The sequence below is a fragment of the Desmodus rotundus genome, chromosome 2, assembly GCF_022682495.2.
Source record: "Desmodus rotundus isolate HL8 chromosome 2, HLdesRot8A.1, whole genome shotgun sequence".
Classification (NCBI taxonomy): domain Eukaryota; kingdom Metazoa; phylum Chordata; class Mammalia; order Chiroptera; family Phyllostomidae; genus Desmodus; species Desmodus rotundus.
This window is the reverse complement of record NC_071388.1, coordinates 208657362-208682616: the sequence shown is the minus strand read 5'-3', so window position 1 is coordinate 208682616 and position 25255 is coordinate 208657362. Positions and strand designations below refer to the sequence as shown.

Genomic DNA, 25255 nt, shown 5'->3' with positions numbered 1-25255 from the left:
GCTCCACCAGTGCCCCTCAATCTGACCACAGGATGGCAGGTCACCACATGTGGCTTCTGTTCCCCCAGGACCGTGGCGGCCACGAACATGAATGAGACCAGCAGCCGCTCCCATGCCGTCTTCAACATCATCTTCACCCAGAAACGCCATGATGCGGAGACCGACATCACCACAGAGAAAGTGAGCGTGGCCTTGGCGGGCAGGGGACATCGGGCAGGGGGAGGGGTCAAGCAGGTCAGACAGGATACGGAGGCCAAGCCACACACTGGCCTTGAGGCAGGGGCAGTGTCCTCACCCTGGGCACCTGGCACTGACCACCCCCAGACCAGCGTGGGCCTTGGTGAGGGGTTGGGCAGGCCTGCGAGGCCATCTCATCCAGGCCTTTGACACCACCTGGGTGTGGAAGGGACTGGGAGTGGAGGGGCCACAGACCCTCCTGCAAGATGGTTTTGGTGGAGACTGAGGGCCCTGGGCCTATGTGCCCAGGGCTGTGCCACAGCATGACCCAGCATGGCCACACAGGCCCGGGATGCCCCGGGGGCCTTTGCAAGTCAGCAGTGAAGGCCAGGCGGTCTCAGTCGGAGTGAGTGTCTGTCGCGGAGGTGACCCTGAGCACTGGCCTCCGCGAGCACAAAGGAGGGGCTGTGCTGAGCGCTCCCGCCCCGGCTCCCAGCCCAGATGCCTTTCCCACGCACCCTAGTGTTTGCCATGGCCCCGGGCGGGGGTGTCCTCTTCTGGGGCCCTTACCCAACACACAGTCTGTGGGCTCCAGGAAGGGACAGCAGGGCGGGCGCCAAGCCTGTCTGTATCCACCAGTAGCTCTGACCTACGGCGCTGGGTTTTCTCTAGCTGTGCCCTCTGCCTGACCCACGTCCGGGCCTTTTTCCGGGGCACCTCAGCCACCTCCTGGAGGGCTGGTTCTCTCAGGCAGCATCCCAGCATCCTAGAAGGGCTGGGGACAATAGTGCCACTTAGTCCTGATGGAGCTGGGGTCACCTTGGGGTCACTGGCACCATCCTCCTGGAGGCCCTTGATGGCCCTTGGGGCCCAGGGTGCAGGGCACTGCATCAGCCTGGTCATGGGGCACCTGCTGTCCATCTTGCACCTGCGGGATCAGGGCATCCAGAGGGCCCCACTGATGACCACGCCTGTTGACATATCGGCAAAATGCCCACAGAGGCTGTGGCTCAGGATGCATGTGGCCCCCCACCCCAGGCCATGGGCGTGTTCACTGGGGCCCCTGCCCGGCGCACAAGGCAGCTGAGCACTGGCTGGGGCATGGGAACTGGGCTCCAACCCCAGCACAGATGACGTCCCCGTCTGTGAAAATGGGTGATGGTGATAGGACGCTCCCCATGGGCACTGTGGGGAGCCCATGCTCAAGTACTCGAAGAGCATCCAGCGTGTAGAGAACAGCGTGGCCACAGCGCTGGGTGCTCGGGGGCCTGTAGCCTCCTAGGGGAGGTGGCATCGCACCGCAGGCAGAGTGTCGGAAGAGCTGTGAACAGAGGTGCAGAGGGAAGGCAGGGTCAGAGGCATCTGCCCCCAGGGAGGGGCTCGGCTGCAGCTCCTCAGGTGGGCCCTGTCGGCAGTGCCCAGAGGAGGCAGGGTGCCCCACAGGGGCCACGTGGCATCTCCTGCAGTTGACACATTTGCCATTTCAGGTGAGCAAAATCAGCCTGGTGGACTTGGCCGGGAGCGAGCGGGCTGACTCCACGGGAGCAAAGGGCACACGTCTCAAGGTAGGGGCCCGAGCGCCATGCCCGTAGGGAGCAGTGGGACCCCTGCACCTCGATACATAGGTGGAGTCACGTCTTTGATCCTGGCTTGTGCCAGGGTGGGCCAGGCAGGAGGGTTCCTCCTGGGGATGGAGTGGGGTATTGGGGCCACCCCCAAGGATGAGCTTGTGGGGGGGCACAGGTGAGGAGATGGGAGAAGGCCAGCAGGCAGATGACAGGAGAGCTAGGCCTCCTTGGGCCCCCATAGCACCTCGCCACCCGTGTCTGAGCTTTCACGCTGGAAGGAGGGCTGGGAGCTGGCTGGCAATCATCCTGTGGGCACTGTCTGGTCGAGCAGTCTTGGGTGCCAGGAAGGAGAGTTTTTGTTTTCCTGAGTCCCCTCTTGGTCCCCACCATTGAGATTGTAGCAGGCAGGGCTCTTGTGAGGTGTTACTAGGCTTTCAAGGAAGCAGAGGAGAACGCTGGGCAAACTGGGCCCCATGGCCTGCCAGGTGGGCCTCTGCCTGGCTTCCTGTGGGCAGCTCCTGTACCCCCTAAAGCCACATGCGTCAGGCCCCAGGGGATCACCTGGGAGCAAGAGACTTCAAGGCTTACTAATGTCCCGACCGTCTTCTCTGCACACAGGAGGGAGCCAATATCAACAAGTCCTTGACCACGCTGGGGAAGGTCATCTCTGCTCTGGCTGAAATGGTGAGCTGGCTTCAGCTTTCTAGAACTGGGCTGACGGGCTAGACCACGGAGCTGCCCCGCACGGTCCTGCCTTCCTTGGGGAAGCCTGTCCTATCTGTTCTGGGCCCTGGATGAGCCATATTCCTCCCAGGGCCCTTCGCAGGGTCACCAGGAACTAGGGCCAGCTTGCTAGCTGGCGTCCTTTCTGGGAGGGCAAGGTTATGGTCCGCCGTAGCCCAGGTCATCTTCCAGGAGGGAGCCCATGGAGGTGAGGGACAGGGTTCGACGGGCGCCAGGGGCCAGGCAGTATTGTGCACTCACCGTGCCGCCAGGGAAGGGCAGATCTCAGGAGACCCCCACCCGCCTCTGACATTGGTGCTGGGGAGGCGCTGGTGGGCGACAGCAGCGCAGGCGGCCGCACTGTCGTGTGGCCTGAGTCTCAGGACCGGCGCGGGGTGGCGCGGGATGGACGCCTGGCAGGGGCTCGGGCCTTGCCTGCTTCTTTGCCCTCCGGAACGAGCCCGTCCTCGCCGCCCGCACACCCAGGGCCGCAGCTTCGCTGCAGGGCCTCACTCTCTGTCTTTTCTTTCGCAGGACTCCGGGCCCAACAAGGTGAGCCGCGCGCCGCGGTCCGGGGGACCAGGCATAAGCCGCGGGGGGCGGGGCCAGGGCCGCGGGGGCGGGGCCATGGCCGCGGGGGCGGGGCCATGGCCGCGGGGGCGGGGCCATGGCCGCGGGGGCGGGGCCAGGGCCGCAGCGCCCCGCGGGGCGTTGAGCACACGCGCAGCGGGAAAGTGAGAACACACACAAGGACGGGGTGGGGGGAATCCTGTAAAGAACAAACACAGGCAGAGACGGAGACTGACGAGTGAGACAGCCTTTGGTCAGCATGGCCGGGGAAGCTCTGCCGCAGCCCGAAGGCTGGGACCCGAGCGGGGCGGGGGCGCGGCGCCCCGTTGTCGGAAGGCCCGTGCGAGCTGCGGGGGTCGGGACGGTCGGGTTCTGTGAGGGACTGTGCGGGGAACGACGGAGGGAACGACGTGTGGAACCGTGAGAGGACGTGTGTGTAATGGCGGGGACCGCGTAGGGAACTGTGGTGAATGAACTGTGAAGAACTGTGCGAGGAGCCGTCTCGGGAGGCGAGAGGATCTGAGCAGAAAACCGTGCGAGGGAGTCTGAGGACTGGTGAGGGACCGTGAGGGGCCGTGTGCGGCGGGCGTGCGGCGGGCGTGCGGCGGCGGCCGGAGGGCCGGGAAAGCCCCCTGCGCATAGTCCCAAAAAGCCAGGACGAAAGCGTCGGCCCCAGAAAAACTGCCCGGCCTGGCGGTGGCGCCTGCGCGCGCGTCCCTGGGAGGGTCCGGGGACAGGGCCGCGTCCGCCGGCCCCGCGGGCGCCCCGCACGCGCTTCCTAAGTCACGGCGCGCGAGAGGCAGCAGACGCCGGAAAGGAGCCCAGCACTCGCGACCAGCGGCCTCGTGGATCGGCCGCGGCGTGCGCGGTGCGCGGGCTGCGCTCTGTGCTCGGAGTGGATCCGCCCTAAGAGCGGAGTGCAGAGCCCCGGGGCAGGCGCGGACCGGAGGGCGGGGGCAGCCTGGTGGGGAGATGGAGGCGAATTCCGTGTGCCCGCGAGAGGCCTGGGGTGCCGCCTTAGCGGAGGGGGGGGGGGGCGTTCTGTTTTGAGTCAGCGGAGCCGCGCGGTGTTCGAGCAGGGGCGCTGGGCTCGGGTGCGTCTGACCGAGCGGAGGGCAGTGCGCTGGCAGTGACGTCAGCACGCCCGGGCTCGAGTCCGGCTCTGCGACCCCGACACACAGTGGGGATGACAAGGGAGGAACCAGGGGGATGAGCTAGCAGGTCCCCGATTCCGGAGAGACGAGCCTGGAGGTGGCGCCCGGGGTTCAGGTGGGGAGAAGCCTTGCGAGCTGGCCCAGCCCTGCCCCCGCGGCGTCCTAGGCCTTGGGGACCACCCTGCAGGCCCTGGGCTTGCCCCTCCACCGTCAGGAGCTCAGGGTGACCTTCCGTGTTCTCCCCCACAGAATAAGAAGAAGAAGAAGACCGATTTCATTCCGTACAGAGACTCTGTGCTGACCTGGCTCCTCCGGGAAAACCTGGGTGAGGACTTGCGGGCTCGCCCTGCCCCGGGGTTCTAACTTCCCGTCTTCCTGCCTGGAAGCGGTGCCCAAGCACCAGGACGCCTACCACCCTTCCCGGGTGGAAGACTGAGGTGAACTTCTGGGGGTCTTTCCAGAGGGCCTGGGACAATGGCCACAAAAAGGTAAATGACAGCAGGTGTTGGGAACCAGGATGGCCCACAGGGCCAAGGAACACCCACCCATCCGTGCTGGTGCTACTGGTTCAGGTCTGTGGCACCCAGTCCAAATACTTCTCCCTGGGCCTCGGTTTCCCCATCTGTAATGGACCCAGGACTCTATGAGTCTGGGGAGCCCTGCTTGCTTGCTGAGTTTTGGGGGGCTGCCATCAATCCCCTCTTCCCTCAGCCTGAGTGCTGAGCCACTGAGAGACAGATAGGGAGTTGGAGGCTGGAATGCCTCCCACCCAAATAGAACCTCAGGGGTCCTCTCCACCTGCGTTTACAGCTGGGGAAGCTGATGCTCACGGAGGCAAACTGAGTCTCAGGCTAGCCTGATGAACATAAAGACCTGGGGATCTCTGGCCTTTCTTGGCCGCATTGCTGAGACTGCATCTTAGTGCCCCCGTGTCCCCCCAGTTGGCCCATGACTCAGTTTACCTCTCTGGGCCTCAGCCTCTCCAGCTGCAAATGCAGGAGGGGGGGATGGAGTGGGGAGAACATGGCAACATGGCGGTGGGCTGACCTCCTTCTGCACGGCCTGTTTTCCCCACAGGTGGGAACTCGAGGACAGCGATGGTGGCAGCCCTGAGCCCTGCAGACATCAACTACGACGAGACTCTGAGCACACTGAGGTGTGTTCTTGAGGGAGGTGGGCCCTGTGCCCCCACCAGGCTTGGGTAGTGGGGTGCCTGCTGGGGAGGCCATTTCACCTGCGACTCCTAGAGGTTCCAGTGGCCGCTGGGGGTGCCTGGGTCTTCAGGGCACCCGTTCCATTCCCATCACCCTCTGCGGTGCACTGTGGGGCTGCGAGCAGCCCAGGGTCTCTGTGGCATGAGACCGGGAGAGCTGCATTGGTGGGCTGAGCGGCTTGCACCCCATTTCGGCCATAGGAGCCACCTGGGGTCTTTAAGTAGCAGAGGGGTGAAGATGTGTCTGTGAAGGTCCCTCTGGATGCTGGTGGGTATCCTTGAGTGGGAGCCCGGGTCCCCACTTTGCCAGCGGCTGCTGGGTAGCCTGGTCATCCTCGCTGGCCCTTCATGACTGAGCACTAGCAGTAATAAAGAGAACTAGGACATTGGTCCCCATGTAGGGACATGCTGCCATCTGTACCTACAGGTGTACTTGTAAAACGCAGCATGGGCCCAGCGTACACGGGGACATTCTCACACCTCCCACTGGGTCCTTCCACCCTGGGACCATGGTCCACGTGCCAAGGCGTCTCCTCGGGGAGAAGGCGCCGCCTGACCTTTCTCCTCCCGGGGCCTAGGTTTCCCCAAGTGGGCCAGCTGGGGCAGGGTGACCTCACCTGTAGGTCCTGGGTCAGCGACTCCCAGAGGGAGACCCTGTGGGCCTTCCAGCGAAGCCCAGCCCACAGATCCCTTTGCTGCGCAGGTACGCCGACCGGGCTAAGCAGATCCGCTGTAACGCCGTCATCAACGAGGACCCCAACAACAAGCTGATCCGCGAGCTGAAGGATGAGGTGACCCGGCTGCGGGACCTGCTGTACGCCCAGGGTCTCGGGGACATCACCGACAGTGAGTGTCTGTGTGTGCCTATCCCAGGCAGCGCACCTGGGCTGCGGGGCCCCAAGGGCCTCTTGGGCCAGCCTGGCCTTCCTCCTGGGGCCATCTCCCTGGGCTGAGGTGGGTCGGGGCTCCCTGGGTGGGAGGCTGAGGTTCTGGCCTCAGCCTGGATGGGCTGCATGGTGTGGGTTTGGTGCTGGCCCAAGCAGGCCAGAGATGGTTCCTCTGGAAGCCATGTTGGCATGCCACGGGTGCTGGGGTCCCTATGCCCCCACCGGCCACCAGCCTGACACCCGGCCTGCGATGGGTGAGCCCTGGACCCTCCAGAGACAAACTGTTTTTCTGTTTCTCTGTCTCTTCTCCCTCCCCCACGCCCCCCTACCCCCCAGCCAACACTGTGCCCGGAGGACCCAAATGTGTGTATCCCCGTCCTGTTCCCTGCGCTTCCCCGCTTCAACCGCCTGCCCTCGGGGGTGTGGGGCAGCCCGGTGGGAGGGGTGTGGCCGAGGGCCGGCAGGGCAGGGCGAGCCCACCCCTTTTTAGGGGCTGGGACAACAGCCCTCTCAGTCACAGGCACCCTCCTGGTAGATTTGGAGTTGCGTCCCCTGTCTATATGGGAAGCTGAGGCACCAGGGAGGCAAGGGGCAGCCAAGGCCTCCTCAGGCGGAAAGTGGCTGAGCTCAGGCTCTCAGACTACCATGTGCCCCCCGAGTCCTGGGAGGTGCCCAGTGTCATGCTGGAGGGCCAGGTCTGTCCCTGGCCCCGGCCTCCCTCTGGCCCCTCCCCCCTCCCGCCCCCAGGAGTGCCAGGAGTCTGACTGCTGCCAGATCCTCCCTCCTGTGACTCCTGCTGGCCTTGGGCTGGGCTCCCCAGGACAAGGGGTGCAGTTCAGTGCCTCCCAACCCCAGGGGCAGGAGTGGGGGGGGGGCGCCCTCGGCTTCCCCGGTGCCCCACACTGTCCCATGTGCTTGGCTCTGCTCTGCGTCTGCTTCTGCCAGGAGGGGTATCACAGTCCCAACCCCCAGCCAGGCCTTCGGGGGCCCTAGGGCGGCTGGAGGCTCCCTGGGTCCCCAGGACCGGGAAGCCCCAAGCTCAGAGCAGCCTTTTAGGATGGAGGAGTAGGGGCTTCCCAAAGGGCCCCACAGATTCCCTCTCCTCCAGGGGCCTCCTTGGAGTGGACAGCGAAGCTTTACTCTGCAAGATGCATTCTGGGCCAAGCAAGGGGTGGGAACAGTGTGGGCGCCCACAGCAAAGAGGAGGCGCAGGAGCATTGGCCCTGGGGCACACCTGCTGGTGGAGAGTAGCAAACAGGGCAGCAGGGTGGGAGCCGTGGGGAGCTCGGAGCTCCAGTGTAGAGGCTACAGGGCATCCTGGGCCGGGGACCTTGGCTTGCCGGTGCAGGGGAAGCAAAGAGGCCTGTGGCCAAGGGCCAGGGGATGGAGCAAGGGGTGCTGAGGGCCGCTGGCTGGTGGTGCGATGCTGCCATGGGTGGCAGGCCTGGGGGCTGGGCCCATCGCTCGTGGTGGCAGGCGGCCTTGCATGCCCTGCCTGGCGCCTGTCTGCTAACCCATTGGCGGTTCCTGCTTTCTGCCTTCGCCTGCCTCTTGCAGTCTCCCAACTGGTGTCTCTTTTCTCTCCCTCCTGCCTGTCTGCCCCCCTGCCCCCTCCTGTAGACCTGTCCGACCTGGACAACAATAACTGTAACCATGACTGGGCGGAGCTGAGTCGAGCCCCTGACAATCTCTCCACAGTGACCAACGCCTTGGTGGGCATGAGCCCCTCGTCCTCGCTCTCGGCCCTGTCCAGCCGTGCGGCCTCTGTGTCCAGCCTGCACGAGCGCCTCTTATTTGCCCCAGGCAGTGAGGAGGCCATCGAGAGGCTGAAGGTGAGGGCAGGGCTGGACAGCGGGTCCTGAGAAACGGGGTGGGCTTGGAGCCATGGGGTCTCGCCTCCCCGGGCCGCCCTGCTCTGGGCCTAGGCCAAGCCCCCTTGGTAATGGCAGCAAGTGGGGCTGGTCAGAGGTGCCGTGAGTCCTGCAGGCGGTGCCCCCGGTGCCCCCTCCGTTTCTCTGCTCCCCTCGAAGCACCACAGGGCCCTTACTTGCTGGCAGGGGATGGGGAGGTCCTAGGAGCTCTGTGCCCCCACGCCCCCCACAGGTGTTCTGTGCTTCTGAACATTTTCCTTATGGTCCCTTTGTGCCCACACTTACTCTCTGACCCCCAGTGATGGGCCAGACTGGTTTTAGGTTTTCTTCCTGGGGTGGAGAGTAAGCCCAGACCTTGGAGACAGAAGTAAGGGTTAGGGTTCAAAGCCATGGAAGCCAGACTCAAGGCTGGTGTGGGGGTTTTGGAGCATAGGGCCCACCTGGGGTGCACTGCGCCCTGCCCCCCTGCCCCGCCCTGGGTGTGGGGCTAGAAGCAAACAGGATGTGTAGGAAAACTCTGTTCTCTGGGGGCACAGGAAAGCACATGGTTTTATTTTTAGAAGAGGGGGGTAGGGGGGGAGAGAGGGAAAGAAACATTGATGTGTGGTTGCCCCTCATGCACCCCTACTGGGGACCTGGCACGCAACCCAGGCACGTGCCCTGACTGGGAATCGAACTGGCGTCCCTGTGGTTCTCATGCCAGCACCAGCCAGGGCTAAAAAGCACATGGTTTTGAGCACACACTACCCGCCCAGCTGTGGATCTTTCATACATCGTGCCACCAGGGTTGACTGGGCCCTGGGGACTTGGTGCCCTGCAGACCAGCCTGGCCCCTGACCTCTCTCTGCTCCGTGTCGCCCCCCAGGAGACAGAGAAGATCATAGCCGAGCTCAATGAGACCTGGGAGGAAAAGCTGCGGCGGACGGAAGCCATTCGGATGGAGAGGTGGGCAGTGGGGACGGAGGGCCGGCCACTGGGATCCCATTGGCATGGTCCCTGGCCAGGTGATCAGTCCCTCTGAGCAGACAGCTTAACTCACTGACCACACAGGTCACTGCCTGGGCACTGCATGGGCTGTGTGGCCAGAGCCTCACTGCTCCCAGTCTATCCAGTTGGGGGTGAGGCAGGTCTTGTGGTCCCTTGGGGCTTCAGCTGACCCCGACTCTGTCCCCCCAGGGAAGCCCTGCTGGCCGAGATGGGTGTGGCCATGAGAGAGGACGGCGGCACCCTGGGTGTCTTCTCTCCCAAAAAGGTACAAGCAGGTCCTGGCTCTGTGGGGCTGCCGTAGTTTGAACGTGGCTGGGCCGCCTGCAGCCCTTTGAGGGTCCTCACACCTCTTGTGAGGACAGGGTGCACCGCAGGGGACCCTTAGAGCTGTAGGAGCTGAAGTCTGAACTGAGGACCCAGGGGAGCCCTTGCTCCTGGGTGTCCAGGACCTCGTGGGATGGGGCACAGGCCAGTGTGGGGACCCAGCTTGCACCCTGCACGTCAGAGGGCTCACTGCACCCCAAGTACCCCTGGACCCTCAGCTGAGAGCTCGGCTCCCGACCACTCCTGAAGCCCAGCTCCCCGAGTGCTGCTGAGGCTGAGCACCCACCCAGCCAGCTACCTGGCTGTCCCCACCCCCCCACCAAGGCTCTTCCTCAGGGACCTTTTTCCTTCATGTGTCCTGTCCTCGATGCCAACCTGGGAGGACACTGTGTCCCCCACAAGGCCAGACCTAGGGTGGGTGGTGGTCTGGGGTGTGAGGAGAGAGGTCAGGTAGGTGGCCAGTGCTGGGCTCCTGCTCCCTGCAAAGCAGGTGACCCTCTTCTCACCCCAGACACCGCATCTCGTCAACCTGAATGAGGACCCGCTGATGTCCGAGTGCCTCCTCTACTACATCAAGGATGGGCTCACCAGGTGGGGTGGGGGTGGGGCAGGCTCGAAGGTGGGGTGGGGGTGGGGGTGAGGATCCATCCATGCTTCTGGAGACCGATGCTTCCAACTCCTCTGGGTCACGTGGCTGTCATGTTTGTGGGCATCCCCTGTGCCCCCACTCATGTGAATCTTGGGTGTTTCCCATAACAGCCTAGCCGGGCGTCCCCAGAGCTGCAGGGGGAGTGGGGAGGGAGCCCTGGTCTGGTGGTCCCTGACTGAGCCCCTGCCCCGCCCCCTGCAGAGTGGGCCGGGAGGACGGGGAGAGGCGGCAGGACATCGTCCTGAGCGGGCACTTCATCAAGGAGGAGCACTGTGTTTTCCGCAGCGACTCCAGAGGGGGCAGTGAAGGTATGGCTGCCCTTCCCCCCTACCCGGTGCTGCCGTGTGTCCGGCCTGAGTGGGGCCTGCTGGGTCAGCCTGGGCTGGTGGCTCGCCTCCCAGCTTCCTGTCGGTCCTGGGAACCTGTCTGTCAGAAGAGGCTTTGGCACTGGGCTGGGCTGGGCTGTGGGCTGTTTCCTGTGCCAGGGCATTTGGGGTGTTCCTGGGCGTGAGGACAGTGAGCCATGAGGAACGAGCCAGTGGAGGGTGGAGAATTCTTTTTGGACCACTCTTTCCTGCTGGCTGTGGGGCAGCCACCTGGGCCTTACCCGCCCTGTCCACCGGCCCAGTGCACGGGGCCCGTCTTGAGTGTGATGTCCCAGGGAGCGTCACACCCAAGTGCTGGGCCAGAATCTTGTTATGGTGCCCACAACCCCCAGTGCAGGGCAGGAGTCTGGCCAGCCTCTGGGCTGCAGACCAGTGGCCAAAGCCCACTCTGTGACTGGGACACCTCAGGGTGGTGGCCTTAAGCAATATGGGGGATGTTGGCTTTCCCAGAATTCTCTGTCCCCAAAGCCTGCCCTCCCCAGAGGGGCCCCAGGACTCCCCGGACATGGTGCCCCTGCTTTCCATCCATGCCCACCCGGAGACCCTGACAGGGTGGGCGGCAGCCAGTATAGGCCCCCGGCTCTCTGACAGTGCCCCCACCTCGGGTGCCACTCTCCTCATCTATTGGTCAGCGTGACCACCCCCCAGCTTCTCCAGGGCCCAGACAAGGTGCCGCCCACAGTCTGGCTTGGCTGCCGAAGAAGGAGCAGTGGCAGGGGCTGCACATGGGTGGAGTCGAGCCCTGCAGGTAGGCGGAGGGCATGGCAGTACTATGACAGTCCCCTCTCTGCCCCATCTGTCCTGTAGCCGTGGTAACCCTGGAGCCCTGTGAGGGGGCAGACACCTATGTCAATGGCAAGAAGGTCACGGAGCCCAGCATCCTTCGGTCAGGTATGGCTGGCAGGAGGTCCCTCCCCACCCTCTGCCAGTGGTGCCTGCCTGGTCAGGGCACTGGAATGGGGGGCAAGGTTGGCATGGGGGTGGCACCCGAGGGCCCATGGAAAGGATGGGGATGCAGGAGAAGCCCCAGGAGTGTGCTTTGCAAGCACCTGTGGCTGCAAAAGGGGTGGGGCCAAGGGGGCGGATTCAGGGCAAGTGAGGAGGCCCAGTCAGGCCCTGGTGGGGGCAAGGGGAGGGGTGCCACGGGTCTGAGGACCCGGGGGCAGTTCCTGGGGTGGGTGATGCTGGGAGCCTTCCCTCCCCTCTCCCTGCCACCCCGAGGCCCCCTGAGGCTGCAGGCACCCCTGGTCCAGCTTGGCCTCCATCCCCAGGAAACCGCATCATCATGGGAAAGAGCCATGTATTCCGGTTCAACCACCCTGAGCAGGCTCGGCAGGAGCGCGAGCGTACGCCCTGTGCGGAGACTCCCTCGGAGCCAGTGGACTGGGCCTTTGCCCAGCGAGAGCTGCTGGAGAAACAGGGAATCGACATGAAGCAGGAGATGGAGCAGAGGTGACGCCCTCGGGGAACCTCCCCTCACAGCCCGAGCTGCCCCCATCCCCCCCAACCTGGTCACCTACCCCTGCTGTGCCGCCCACCCCCCCCAGCTACCCCCCCCCCTACTCTTACAGGCTCCAGGAGCTGGAGGACCAGTACCGCCGGGAGCGGGAGGAGGCCACCTACTTGCTGGAGCAGCAAAGGCTGGTGAGGGCGGCCCCACCAGGCCCACAGACATCCCACCCCTGAGCCCCCATGCCCCGCAGGCCCCACACCATGCCTGGGTGGTGTGGCTGGGTTCCTGCTTTGCAAGCAGCCTGACTCTCAGCTGCCCGCCCGGGCTGTCGCTGTGGTGGGGGCACGTCCGGCGCTGGGCAGGCATGGGGCCGCAGCTGCGGGCTGCAGATGGAGCCCAGCCCCTGCCTCCCTGCCAGGACTACGAGAGCAAGCTGGAGGCTCTGCAGAGGCAGATGGACTCCAGGCTCTTCCCAGAGGCAAACGAGGAGGAGGAGGAGCCAGAGGATGAAGGTGAGGGCCCCCCAGCCTGGTCTCCCAGAAGGTGCTTTGGCCCCCAGGCTGCTCCCTGGGGTGCCCCCATCCCTCGGGGAGAGGCCTTGTCCCTGGGAGGCAGGATTCAGGGAGACCGTGCTGCAGCAGGAAAGCACCCCCACATGTGTGCACATGTGTGCACATGCGTGTGGTTCCAGAGGCAGCAGCCTGGACCAGGGGGAGGACAGGACGGGTGTCCTGTGCCCACTTACCCGGGTCCTGCCCATAGGGGCTGCTGCTGCCCCAGGATGAGCTCACTGATCCTCCCCTCAGGACTCCTTTTCTGGTCATCTGCTCATGTGGCCCACTGGCTGACCTCACGCTGCTGTGGGGCCTAAGGGTGGCCATGGGGTTCACATGCAGCTTGGCCTCTGGTTTGCGGGTCAGCAGCATCTTTGTGCTGATGGGACCTTGGTCTCCTCTTGTCTGGACTCATCTACCCAAAAGACAGGGGCTCTGGGTGGGAGGGGTCGCTGGAGGAGGGGTCGAGCCTGGGAGCAAGGACGGGCCCTCCTGGTGGACACAGGGCGTGTGAGCTAGGAGAGGGTGTGGGGGGCGCCCTGGCTGGGACTGTGGTCTCTACAGGGCAGTGTGCCTGTGGTTACGCAGCCACCGCCTCAGTCCTGACTGAGCTCCAGCCCGACTCCCTGGACGCTCATGCACTGGCTTGTGTGGGGCCCGCGGAGCCTTTCATGTCACGCGGCTCCACATTGGGTCGTTCTGCCAGTTTCCTTCTTTCTGAGCGCCCGGAACAGTTAGTCTGCCACTGGGGACCCAGGCTCAGCCCCCAGCCCAGCCCGGAGTGGCTGTCCCAGCGTTGCCTCGATGACCCTGCGGCCTCTCCCCACAGTCCAGTGGACGGAGAGGGAGTGCGAGCTGGCGCTCTGGGCCTTCCGGAAGTGGAAGTGGTACCAGTTCACGTCGCTTCGGGACCTGCTCTGGGGCAATGCCATCTTCCTCAAGGAGGCCAACGCCATTAGCGTCGAGCTCAAGAAGAAGGTGGGCCCCTCCAGCCATCTTGGAGGGCGGGCTCACCTGTCCTGCTTGCAATTAGACCCAACTCTGGGCTCCTCTGCTCCTGGGGATGGTGGAGAGGTGCTGCCTGACCTGGGCCCCTGGAGGGTGGCTGGAGGAGGGAGGTGGGGAGCCGACCCAGGTGATGAGGTGATCAGGTGTCGCTCCTCTTCGAAGGTGGGCTGGAAGATCCCCACAGGCAGCCATGCTCTTGGGTGGAAAGGAAGCCCTTGGGGCCCTGGCTCCCGCCCAGCATGGGGCTGACGGGTGGACATCTGGTGCCTGTCGCAGGTCCAGTTCCAGTTTGTCCTCCTCACGGACACACTCTACTCCCCACTGCCACCGGACCTGCTGCCCCCAGAGGCTGCCAAAGACCGAGAGACGCGGCCCTTCCCCCGCACCATTGTGGCTGTGGAGGTGCAGGACCAGAAGAACGGGGCCACCCACTACTGGACGCTGGAGAAGCTCAGGTGTGGCCGGTGGTGGCTGAGGTGGCACTGGGCGCAGGGAGCCACCGAAAGGGGGGCGGGCGTCGGCTTCACGGCGCACGCGGCTCAGGGCAGCTTTTTCTCCTGTCTTCGTCTCTTTTAAAGTCAGAGGCGAAGAGTGAGAGCATAGGCCCAGCCTCACACAGAGCCCATGTTCTCCCCCAACAAGAGCAGTGGAGACGCCTAGTGTGTCTTTAGGCAGGAGGCTGGGCGGGGCCTGCCTGGGCTGCCAAAGGTCCACCTCCTCGGTCCCTGCGTGCTCACTGTGACTTGTGCCCAGCCCTTAATTTATAAATGTGACTGAGGGAGACACAACGGGTCGGCACCACTGAAGAAAAGCTTAATGTTGTCCACAGTCCCCAGAAACGAGAGGAAGGCCAGCACACAGGGCCGGAGGGAGACGGGCATGAGGGACAGGCCTCAGGGATGGCCCCCACTGAGGTTTTCACTGGCGAGGCAGGGCGGGGTGAACCGCCAGGACAGGCGAGCTAGAAAGATTGGCGGGCTCTGGGGCACAGGGCTGCCCCTAGCTGCCTGGTGCCCGGCTCTGGGGTGATGGAGGGCAGGGCACTGCCTGGTGTGTGTGTGGAACTCACCCCCAGGGTATCCACCATCTGGGGATTGGCTAGCCCAGGACGAGCATCGTCCCCAGCCGGCAAGTCCCCAGAGATGTCAAAACACCATCAAATACAGAGAATGAGAAATAGAATTAACACAGCACACCGTGCCCACGCACACACTCACACACTGATCCTCCCCAGCCACGTTCACACTCACACATTGGTAGCACACACATCCATGCAAACTCGCACTCACTGCCCTCTCCCCCGTCCCGGGGGCTGCAGTGTGACATACGGACAAATGCTCACCTTCGGTCATTCCTGTTATACCTGAGCCCTGGAGGGAAATGATCCCATTTCCTTTCTTCCTCAATGTGTGGGTTTTCCTGGGGTATAATTGTTAAAAGTACCATTTTCTGTACCCTATCACCAATTTGCCCCTCGTTCCCAGAGTGTCCTGAGCTCCCCATGCCACTCGGTGTGGGCTTGTTCCACCCCACCCCCACCTCCACCCCCCATCCCGTGCCCCCCCCCCCCACTGGTTCCCAGCCATCCTGCTGCGTAAGCCACCTCACTGTCACCTGACTGCAGTTGGGAGGAGTTAGTGGTGAACTTGTAGGTTTAACTGGAAGTCCTTGGCTCGTGGTTGACTAATATTGGGGGCCATGAGGGGCCTGTCAGGAAACCAGCTTGAGCCTCAGATGACCCTGAGCAGGAAGCTGGAGCTGAGCCTGCTGTCCCAGGGGGTCGGGCACCGTGTGGCCACCCTGCGGGCCCACACTGACCTCTGCCGCCCCTACAGGCAACGCCTGGACCTCATGCGAGAGATGTATGACCGGGCGGCCGAGGTGCCCTCCAGCGTCATTGAGGACTGCGACAACGTGGTGACAGGCGGAGACCCTTTCTACGACCGGTTCCCCTGGTTCCGGCTGGTGGGCAGGTGGGCGCCTCCCTCCCTCCCTGGGCTGCGAGACAGAGAGATGGAGAGAGACTGAGAGAGAGTGAGGGAGAGGAGGCACGTGAGGGACAGCGAGAGCGAGCAAGAGAGCGCAGTGAGGCCAGGATTCGGCCTCCTCCCAAGGTGGAGCCCCAGCTGGGCCCTCGCCCCCATGAGGAGGAGCCATTGAGAAGCCTGTTCCTGTCCCCACTGCCCCGCCCTTGTCCTTCCTGGTCTGAACAGTGGGCCCCGTTATTGAAGGGACCACCGAGGGGTCTCATCATTGCCACCACACCCACTGTGTGTGTGGCACTGTGGGGTGCTGCCACCAGGTCACACGTGTCCAGGTGTGTGTGTGTGAATGTGTGAGGCTTAGACTTTCTGGGTCACCTGGTGGCTATGGGGTGTGAGTGTTGACACAGGGTCATGTCACCCCAGAGCCTCAGTCCCATGCCTCCTCTGCCCAGTCCCTGCACCCCACGAGATGGGATGTGGCATTCAGAGGCCTCTACGTGGCCCAGCACGTGAGGTCCTCACACGACCTCAGCCACACCAGGCCAGAATCACACCACTGCTGCCTCCAGAACCTTCCAGAACCTCCCGCTGACGACACATGCAGTTTCCTTCTCAGCCTGGGACGGGGGTGCACTTTCAGTTCTCGTCTTTTAAGGCAGCGTCCTTGGTGGTCTGTGTGTGTGGTTTGGGTCTCCCGGAAGCCCCTGCCCCGTGCGCCCTGCGCGGGGCTGGTGTTAACTTCTCTCTGTCTTGTCCTACTAACCCCAGCTCAGTCATCTCTGGCTGCAGCAGTTACCCTCTTCTCAACACGTGCATGAGCGCGCGCATGGCTGCTCTCACCCCCTCCCCCGCCTCCTCGAGCCCCGACTCCGACGCCACCGAGCCTGCCGAGGAGCAGAGCCTGGGGGAGGAGGAGGAGGAGGAGGAGGAGGAGGAGGACCTGGAGGACGACGTCTTTCCCGAGCACGGGCTTCACGACGGCCGGGACCCGTTTTACGACCGGCCCCCCCTGTTCAGTTTAGTAGGAAGGTTGGTGAGGTCGAGGACGGCATGCTGGGAAGGAGCCAGCTCTTTGGCACAGGAGCACTGCTGCGGGCACAGTCTGACCGCCGTCCGGGCGTGACCCCCGGGCTGAGGGGCTGGTGTCCAAGGAGGGGGTCTGGGGGGTGTGAGGCCTCCACCACCCCGGAGCGTGGCCGACAGCCAGCTCCGTGCAGGGAGGACTACACAGCAGAGGGGCCCTAGATCCCCAGAGGTGGCTGCTGGAACCCCAGGAAAGGTCCTTGTGCAGGGTCCCTGCAGGGGACCTGGGGGAAGCTGGAGGCAGGCTGCCCCCAAGGTCCTGTGGTCCTGGGGGTTAGACCCACCCCCAGCTCGGGCCGCTTCCCCATGCTCCCCTGTTTCCTGAAGAGATGGAGGCCTCTGGGGGCTCACCTTGGGGGGAGCCGTGCTGCAGGGCAGAAAGGAAAGGCTGGTGCTGCTCAGGCAGTGGAAAGGCCTCCCCCTGAGTCCACGGGGCCCTGTGGACCCTGCCTCCCTCAGAGCCTGTCTCTGTCTAAAGCGAGGATGGTGTGTCCTCCCAACCTCCCAGGCAATCACGGCCAGAGATAGGAATGTGCACTTGGCCCTTCACCCTCACAGGAAGTGCCCCTTGCAGAGAGGAGGAGCCGTCCTGTCCTGGGTGGAGCAGAGGCCCTGCAGTTGCAGGCGTGGGGGGGGGGAGTGGGGAACAAAGAGGGCCACCCTCTCCTTTGTTATCACCAGGAAGGGAGGGAAGCCTGACGGGCGAAGGAAAGATCCGGAAACCCACTCTGGTGGAAGGAAACACAGCTCGTGAAATGGGGACCTCACAGGTTCCGCTATAAAAAGGTGTAAGATAGGCTTAGAAGCACCCAATTCTAGGGTTTGAGACGGCTTCCTCTGGCCAGGCCTAAGGAAGCTTTGGAAGTCCCCACCTCGAGCGCCAGCACTGAGAGCTGTGGGCTGCGGGCACCAGCACAGCGGGGCGTGCACAGGGGGTCCTGGGGTGGTCCTCTCAGAAGGAAGCAGGTCACCACGGGCACACGTGCTGGGTTATTCCCGTCGGGGTTCCGTGAGTGTCAGGCTGGATAAAAGCGTGTGGTTCTCTCCCCCTGGGATGCCCTGGGCCTGGCCTCCATCTGCAGACCCTGACAGGAAGCCGCAGCCTCTCAGAAAGCCCCAGCTGCTAGGACCAGGCGTCACTCAGGTGACAGGCAGGCGTGGGGACAGGGTCCAGGGGAGCGCGGACACTGGGAGAAACAGGGTGTGGGTTCTTGCAGTCTCAGCTGGAAAGAGCTGGGTCCTTCCGACACCTCCCTCTGTGGACCTGCGATGTCACGAAACAACCAAACCAAAGCAAAGTCACCCACCAGAGGCCGGCCCTGCCCGCGGGCGACCTGCCAGGGGCTTCTTTTGGAAATGTCCTGATCTTTTCTTTTGGCAAGAATTGGCTTCCCCCGCTCAGCAGCTGTGCAGGCCCGGGCCTTAAGAAGGACCGGCTTTGGTTTCCTTTAATCCTTCCGGTAGCTGCTGGCTCTCTCTCCAAAGCTTAAGCAAAATTGGGGTGCCCACTCTCGTCTCCCTTTGGAAAGGCTTTCCTGGCCCAGCATGCGTCTTTGCACCTCACCAATCTCGCGGTCAGCGCTGCCTCCTCCCTCCCGCCACAGGGCTCTGGCTCTGCGCCTCTGCACCTCCTGTCTCTGGGCGGGTTCAGCCTGCTTCAAGGTGCGCTAACCTCTGTGGATGGCCCCCCCGCATGGGCCTCCTGCGTCAGGCCCAGGGTTTGCCCCCAGGGGCCTCTGCCACTGGCAGTCTGGGGTGCTGGGTTAACTGGGGGGGGGGGGGCGGGCTGACCAGGCAGAGGTACTGCTCTCCTCCATAATCCTTTGTGCCTGGACCACCACTTTCAGGAGTTGGGTGCAGGGGAGCCTCACAGAGGAGGGCAAGGGGCTGACAGGTCCCAGGAAGGGGGGACTGGGTGAGGGAGGAGAGGACACTGCCCGAGGGAGGGAAAATGCCGACCTGACTCGTGTCCACTCTGCCCTCCGGGCTGACGAGGCCGAACCTCAGTGGGATGCACTCTGCGCCCCAGGCTGCACAGCCTGAATCTTTGCTGGCGGGGCTGAGAGCTGCCCCTCCTGCCCATGTGTGGGCAGGGCCCCCCGGGGGCTGTTCTGACCCCATGGCGGCTGTGCTAAGGTCTGTGTGTTCTGCCCCCTCACGTCCTGGTGCTGTTGATCGGGGTGGCTCTGTACAGGGTGTAGGGTCTTGCAGTCCCTCAAGGCTGGTGCAGTGGCTTCTGGGCCCCAGTGGTCCCTTCTGACGGAATGTGCCTGTCACCGTCTCTGAGTGGACTGGGATTAGGAGGACGCTGCACCGGCGCAGCGTCCTCTGCCTTCTCTGGATCCGGCCCCAGCACGGCAGCCGGATCTGTGGGTCCCGGACATGCTTTGTGCACCAATGGGGCTGCAGGTTGGTCCCGCCCATTTTGGTGCTGATGTGTGAGGAGTGGGCATCTTAGCGTCCAGGAGGTGTGGGCGCACCGCCCGCACTGGATGTGGAGCGTCCCGGGACTGGCCCCTGGTGAGCCCAGGCTGCCAAGGGCACGACCTGAGCCTTGGGGAAACCGGGGCCTGCCGGAGCCAGCCCTGGGCTGGCCAGGGGCTTTGAGTGGCACTGATCACGGCTCTCCCCACTGGCTGGGGGCCCTGGACAGCCCTTAACTCCTCCTTCCTTGGGGCTGTACTAATGAAGAATGAAGGACCCTCGTACCCTTGCCCAGACCACACAAAGGCCCTCCCACGGTTCCCTGCAGAGTGCAGGTGGGAGCTGGCAGGCTGTGAGCCCCTCAGTGAGCGCCTGGGGCTCCTGGGAGCCTCCTCAGTGTCTCTGCCTCCAACACCCAGATTTTTGCAGTGGGCCCTGCCCCGTGGTAGGTGGGGCTGGAGAGCTGGGTGGGACTTGGGGGCCCTGAAGTAACAGGCTGTCCTCCCTGGTCCCCTTAGCCCTCACCAGTGTGGTGGGACTGAATGGGCCTAGCAGAGGAGTGCAGAGTGGGGTTCGCACTGGCCCCTCAGCCTGCATCCCTGGCTTCCTCCATTTCCCCCTCCACCCCATGGCAGTGCTCTCTCCTGCCCCCGCCCAATTACAAGCAAAGGCCCTTGCCTGGGTGCCTAGGTGCCCGAGAGGGAAGGCCACCACTGTCCCCATCCCCAGGCAGGGGCTGGGAGTGGCCCACCTGTCTTCCCCATCCAGTCCCCTCCTGGTAGACACCCTGCGAGGGGCTACCACTCTTTGGGCCTCAGTTTCCCCTTGTGGCCAGGGCTAGGGATGGACGGAGGGCCTGTGGGGCTGGAATGGGGGCTAGGCAGCTGGGCTGGGTGAAGCAAGGAGCTTGGATGTCTCTGAGGGTGGAGTCCAATGTGCACCCCAAGTCTCCTCAGGTGTTGAGGGGGCTGCAAGGGACAGAAGGGTGGCTAGTGGTAATGGACCCGCCAAGGGACTTCAGAGGCTTTTGAGATACAACTGATGTGTTTGGAAGATGAGAGTGGATGGTGCTCAGGTGTTTGACCTGCTGGGGAAGGGCTGGCAAGGAGAGGGTCAAGATCAGCAGCCCCACCTCAGGGGGCACCAGGCCCTGGAGTCAGGGTACCCAGCACAGCCTCGTCTGTCCACTGTCACAGCAGCGTCCAGCGCGGTGTCCTGGGTCGCAGTGTGACACAAGTCCAGCAGCTCAGCTCAGGTGCTGTCGGACCCTGGAGCAGCTGAGGGAGAGGCAGGGTGACAGGTGACACCCCCCAACCCCTCCCCACTGTGTCCTGCTCTGTGAACATGCACCTGGGGGCCAGCACCCACCTGCCCAGCAGGCTCCACCTTCCCTTCTCCCATCTCTGCGCCCCCACCCTGCTGCTGCTGCAGCCGTTGTCTGCCCCTCTTCCCTGTGGGGGCTGGGCCTCCTGCACCCCTCCTGGGGACCTCCTCCCCAACACCTCCCTCCCTCCTGTGTCAAAACCTGCCCCTCCCCCAGTGGGCCCCTCCCCCCAGACCCCACGAGAGCTCAGGGTTATAGACGTTTGCGCCTCTGGGCTGGAGCAGTAGCTGCCGTGGGCTCCACGGGAGGCAGGGTCCTGTGCTGGAGTGTACGGGGCGGGGCTGTGCCCCAGGGCTCACGTGGGCAGACCTTCCCTGTGCCAGGGTGCCTGTGAACAACAGGGGAGACTTCTCCATGTCAGCCCCCACCCACCCAGGGCAACACCGGGTGTTCTAGGTCTTGTCTGTCCTCCTGGCTGATTGTGCCACCCCTGCACACAGACAAGCTGGGGGACTTTGGGTGACTCGGTCCAACCTGTCCTGGCTCCAGCTGGCACTGCTGGGGGAAGGGAGGGCTCTGTGCACTCTGTGAGCAGTGGGTGGGGGCACAGCAGGTGTCACCATGGGGCCCGGGGGTGTCCGTTCAGCCAGCCCTCCCTGAGCACTGGGCTGGGGCTGGTCCCATCTTGGCTGACACTGCGGAGCTCCCACCCACCGGAAGGAATCTTGAGACCTATTCCAGTATCTGGCCCTCAAGCGTCAGGGGCCGCTGGGAGTGGGCAGGTGTTGGGGGACTCCAGAGCATTAGTGCCAGCGTCGTAGTGCAGCGTGGCCAGGTCCCCAGGTCCTCCTCCTTGAAGCAGGCTGAACCCCTCAGCTGCTCCCTCGTCAGTCAGCAGTTGTGGCCCACGCTGCACCCGTGCCCGCTGACCACGCCTCTGTTCCCTGTGCACGGCCTCGCCGCCGCCTCCTCCTCCCACTACGTCCTCTGAGCACCTCCGCCTGCCATCGTCCCCCGCCTGTCCTCACCCTCGTCGTCGCCTGCTGCCCGGCCCCCACGCTCTGCTTCGCGGTGTTGTGTCGTGAGCTCGGCCGCGTTGTTGCCACCGCCGCTCGCAGGCACACGGGGCCGGCCCTGACCGTGGCCTCTCCTCCCCCAGGGCCTTCGTGTACCTGAGCAACCTGCTGTACCCTGTGCCCCTGGTGCACCGCGTGGCCATTGTCAGCGAGAAGGGCGAGGTGAAGGGCTTCCTCCGCGTGGCCGTCCAGGCCATCTCAGGTGTGTGCCAGGCTGTGTCACAGGTAGGGGCCCTGGGTGGTGGGCCTCTGTGGGCCTCACACAGTGGTCAGCGTGCAGCCAGCCTCACCCAGGGCCCTCCCCTGCTGCTGGTCCCAGGTGGGAACTCCAGGAGAAGCCCCGATGCCCAGCTCCTGGCTCTGGCCTCCCAGACTCTCCCAGGGTGACCAGGGCCACCAGGGCAGGGCAAGCCCAGGGATGTCGAGCCTGTTCTGGCTCAGGGCATCTCCCTCCCCTCAGGCAGCCCCAGGCATACACAGATACCCCAGCCCAGGGCAGAGCCAGGAGCTCTCCTAGCTCGCCCTTCGTTGTCTCTCAGCCCCAGGACTGGCTTCCCCAACCCACCTACAGTGGCCCTCAGAGCCTCCCTCTGTCCAGGGAACCTGTCCTTTGGATCCCTTGGCTTCAGTCCCGGGGGGCTGCACACCCTCACTCCCCTGCAGCCCATCGCTACAGAGGAGGATGCCTCCCACTAACCCTCCTCTTGCCTGGGCTCCCAGCCTGGTTTGTTCCCCTATTAATCCAGCTTGGACTTCCTACTGAAGTTCATTCAGGGTGTGAAAGATGATTCCAGATCACAGGCTCAGAGCCTGAGTGGCCAACCTGGGGCTGGGGCTCCTGCTGTGATGGTCACTCCTCCCTCCCATGCCTGGGCCCTTCCTCTTTACAACCCCTCCCAGCCACGTAAACCACCCCCCCTCCAGGGTCCCTGCAGAGAAGGGGGAGCCAGGGGTGGGAGCGAGGATGCCACTGGGGAGGGACAGAGGGCAGGGATGCTGGGAGTATCCGGTGCCATCATCACTCCTCAAGGGGACCCTATCCCTGCAGGCTGAGTGGTCCTCCTTCATTCTTCCTGGCAGGTTCTGTCCCAGTTGAGTGGGGTCCCACTGAGGAGGCTGCTTTATAGGGTGACGCTGCCTGTATTTGGGCCACGCCTGACATTCGCTGCCTAGTGGTCCTGGTGGAAGAGAAGGAACTTAAAAAATAAACAGAACAGGGAACCCTGCCTCAGTGGTCACAGCAGTCACACCTGTCCCCACCCCCGGCCACGGCTGGGGTCAGCCCCACTGATCTCCCTGCACGGAGCCCTGTCCCCGCTATGCATGGCCCCGGGCTGGCCGGGGCAGTGGCGGGGCAGAGCACCGCACCCACAGGCAGCGAGGCTGGAGAGCTCAGGTGTCGGCACCCCCAAACAGAAGGGCAGACCCCCCGGTTTGCAAGGCCTCCTGGGGTGACAGCTAACCAGAGTGGCTGAAGCTGGGGCTCAGGGACACCAGTAGAAGCCAGGTCTCAGGGTCCTTCGAGCAACAGGAAAAGGGTCTGGGTTTTGTCCCAAGTCCAGTGGGAAGCCACTGGCTTCTGAGAAGGAAAGGGGTGTGAGAGTGTGTGAGGAGCTGTGTCCAGGTCGGGGGTCGTGTTGGCTTTGCGAGGGTGGTGGCAGAGGGACAGGTGCTATTTCACAGTGAAACCAGGAGGACCTGGTGGGGCGGGCTCTGCCACAACCCCTGGGGACAAGCTGGGCCCTGACCATCTGCTCGGTCCTGTGGCAGCCGATGAAGAGGCCCCAGATTATGGCTCGGGTGTCCGCCAGTCGGGAACTGCCAGAATCTCCTTTGATGACCAGCATTTCGAGAAGGTACTGGGCAAGCGGCTCTTTCTCTGTCCTCAGGCTCTTTTCTGTTCCACCCCCACTGGCCACCTGCCACCCTGTCCTGAACCTCGGTGCCCGAGCGACACCTCGAGCCCAGGGCAGAGTGTCTGCCCCCTCCCCCACAACTCTGCCTCTCTCACAGGGGCTGGGCGGCGTTGGGAATGCACAGGAGGGGCAAAGGGCAAAGGTGGAGAGGGGCGCCAGGAGGCTGTGTGGGCACCTGGCCTGGGAACCGGGCGAGGACCCGGAGAGCCAAGCCCCCAGAGAGGAGGGGCTGAGGGAGGGTCCTGGGCGGGGGCAGAGCTGACATCATTTCCCACTGTGGAGTCAGTGTGGGCCGTGACAGCCTGGGAACCTGAGGCCGGTGTAGGGGGGAGGGCACCTGCCCACCCAGGGGCAGATCTGTCCGTGAAGGCCCTGCCGGGTTCTGGTTCTGGCCAGCGCAGGGCCCCCCCAGCCGAAGCCAGCTCTCTGCAACTCAGGCCCCCGCCCCGTGCAGTTCCAGTCGGAATGCTGCCAGGCGGGGGGCATGTCGCGCTCCGGGACCTCCCAGGAAGAGCTGCGCATCGTGGAAGGCCAGGGCCAGGGCACGGACTCGGGGCCCTCTGCCGATGAGGTCAACAACAACACCTGCTCGGGTAGGTCCCGGGGGTGCGCGGGGGTCCCTCGGCCCCGCAGCCCCCCGGGTCCTGCCACCTCCCTGTGCCCTGGGCTCCCCACAGCGCTGCCTCCAGAAGGCCTGCTGCTCGACAGCCCCGAGAAGGCCGCCCTGGACGGGCCCCTGGACGCCGCCCTGGACCACCTGCGCCTGGGCAGCACCTTCACCTTCCGCGTGACTGTCCTGCAGGCGTCCAGCATCTCCGCGGAGTATGCCGACATCTTCTGCCAGTTCAAGTGAGCCTCAGCCCACCTGGATGGGCCCTGTGGGCGGGCGGGCTCCACGCAACGCCTGGCGGTGTCCCAGGGACCCAGCCAAGCACGTCCTCCCACTTTGCAGCTTCATCCATCGCCACGACGAGGCCTTCTCCACGGAGCCCCTGAAGAACACGGGGCGGGGCCCCCCACTCGGCTTCTACCACGTCCAGAATGTACGTCCTCAGAGCCCTCCGCCCACCCACTGCAGGGTCCTCCAGGGTCTGGCTCGGTGCGGCCTCCCTGAAACACACACCCATCTCTCCATGGCTCCTCCTCCCTCTTCTGGGTGCCAGAGGGTGCTGGACATGGCTCGGGCGTGAGGATGCAGGGCCTCTGGCACCAGGCGGGCGTTTGGTGGGTGGAAGACTGGGGTGGGGGCAGTAAGTCAGAGAGCCCCCGACAGGGAGACTCAGGCACCCTGGACTTCAAGTGTCTGGGGCGGCCTCGGTCTGGGCGCGGCAGCCTGCGTGGTAAGGGAAGAGGCGGCCTCAGGATGGTCAGGGAGAGTCAGAAGGGCTCCAGGCTGGGGAGCATCTGAGCCAGGAGTCAGGAGAGCGTCAGGGAGCAGGGTCCCCAGGCAGTGGAGGCTGCTCCTTGTGGCAAGGACCCAGAGGCCAAGCCCAGGAGTTTGACCCTAGCCGCCCGGTGTCCAGGTTTGTGGTGTGATCTCTGGTGGTGTGTGGTGTGGCAGACTGGCCCATCCTGGCCCTCCCGTGACAGGGAGCACGCAGTGGCTTCTGAGCTGGAGAATGAGGCAGGCCCGAAGGGTGTACACTCTTCAGGGCTCCCCTGGAAGTCACTGCCTCCCAGGTCCAGAGGGGCAGAGCCCGGGGTCAGGGTATCACAAGGGTGCTCGAGGCCGAGGGCAGTGCTGTCCCAGTCCTGTCCTTGACGCATGTCCCGCTGTCTCTGCCCTGTGTCCTCACAGGGCCTCCCCACTGTGCCTGCTTCCTCGGTGCCCCGACATCCCTTTGCACAAGGATCCAGTCCCCGGTCAATTTGGGTTAGGGCCACACAAACGCCCTCATTCTAACTCGATGACCTCTGTAAAGA

At 64.2% G+C, this 25255-nt stretch overlaps 1 protein-coding gene across 12 annotated transcripts in view; it reads left to right on the top strand.

Annotated features, from left to right (window-relative positions):
* Positions 1-25255, top strand: part of KIF1A (kinesin family member 1A) — a 65657-nt gene that overhangs the window by 21213 nt on the left and 19189 nt on the right. For 2 of the 12 annotated variants that reach the window (XM_053919315.1, XM_053919313.1), the window contains exons 7-32: positions 69-180; positions 1665-1742; positions 2364-2429; positions 3003-3020; positions 4442-4517; positions 5270-5348; positions 6109-6251; positions 6629-6655; positions 7991-8124; positions 9029-9108; positions 9340-9415; positions 9986-10065; positions 10325-10431; positions 11317-11400; positions 11781-11961; positions 12081-12153; positions 12381-12474; positions 13346-13494; positions 13801-13979; positions 15360-15497; positions 16278-16538; positions 21500-21618; positions 23187-23272; positions 23787-23925; positions 24010-24181; positions 24285-24375. In XM_053919315.1, coding sequence (XP_053775290.1) covers positions 69-180; positions 1665-1742; positions 2364-2429; positions 3003-3020; positions 4442-4517; positions 5270-5348; positions 6109-6251; positions 6629-6655; positions 7991-8124; positions 9029-9108; positions 9340-9415; positions 9986-10065; positions 10325-10431; positions 11317-11400; positions 11781-11961; positions 12081-12153; positions 12381-12474; positions 13346-13494; positions 13801-13979; positions 15360-15497; positions 16278-16538; positions 21500-21618; positions 23187-23272; positions 23787-23925; positions 24010-24181; positions 24285-24375 — 2842 coding nt within the window. Of the gene's footprint in view, positions 1-68; positions 181-1664; positions 1743-2363; positions 2430-3002; positions 3021-4441; positions 4518-5269; positions 5349-6108; positions 6252-6628; positions 6656-7912; positions 8125-9028; positions 9109-9339; positions 9416-9985; positions 10066-10324; positions 10432-11316; positions 11401-11780; positions 11962-12080; positions 12154-12380; positions 12475-13345; positions 13495-13800; positions 13980-15359; positions 15498-16277; positions 16539-21499; positions 21619-23186; positions 23273-23786; positions 23926-24009; positions 24182-24284; positions 24376-25255 lie in introns of all 12 variants that reach the window. The other 10 variants (XM_053919312.1, XM_053919311.1, XM_053919316.1 and 7 more) reach the window with 5 other exon arrangements.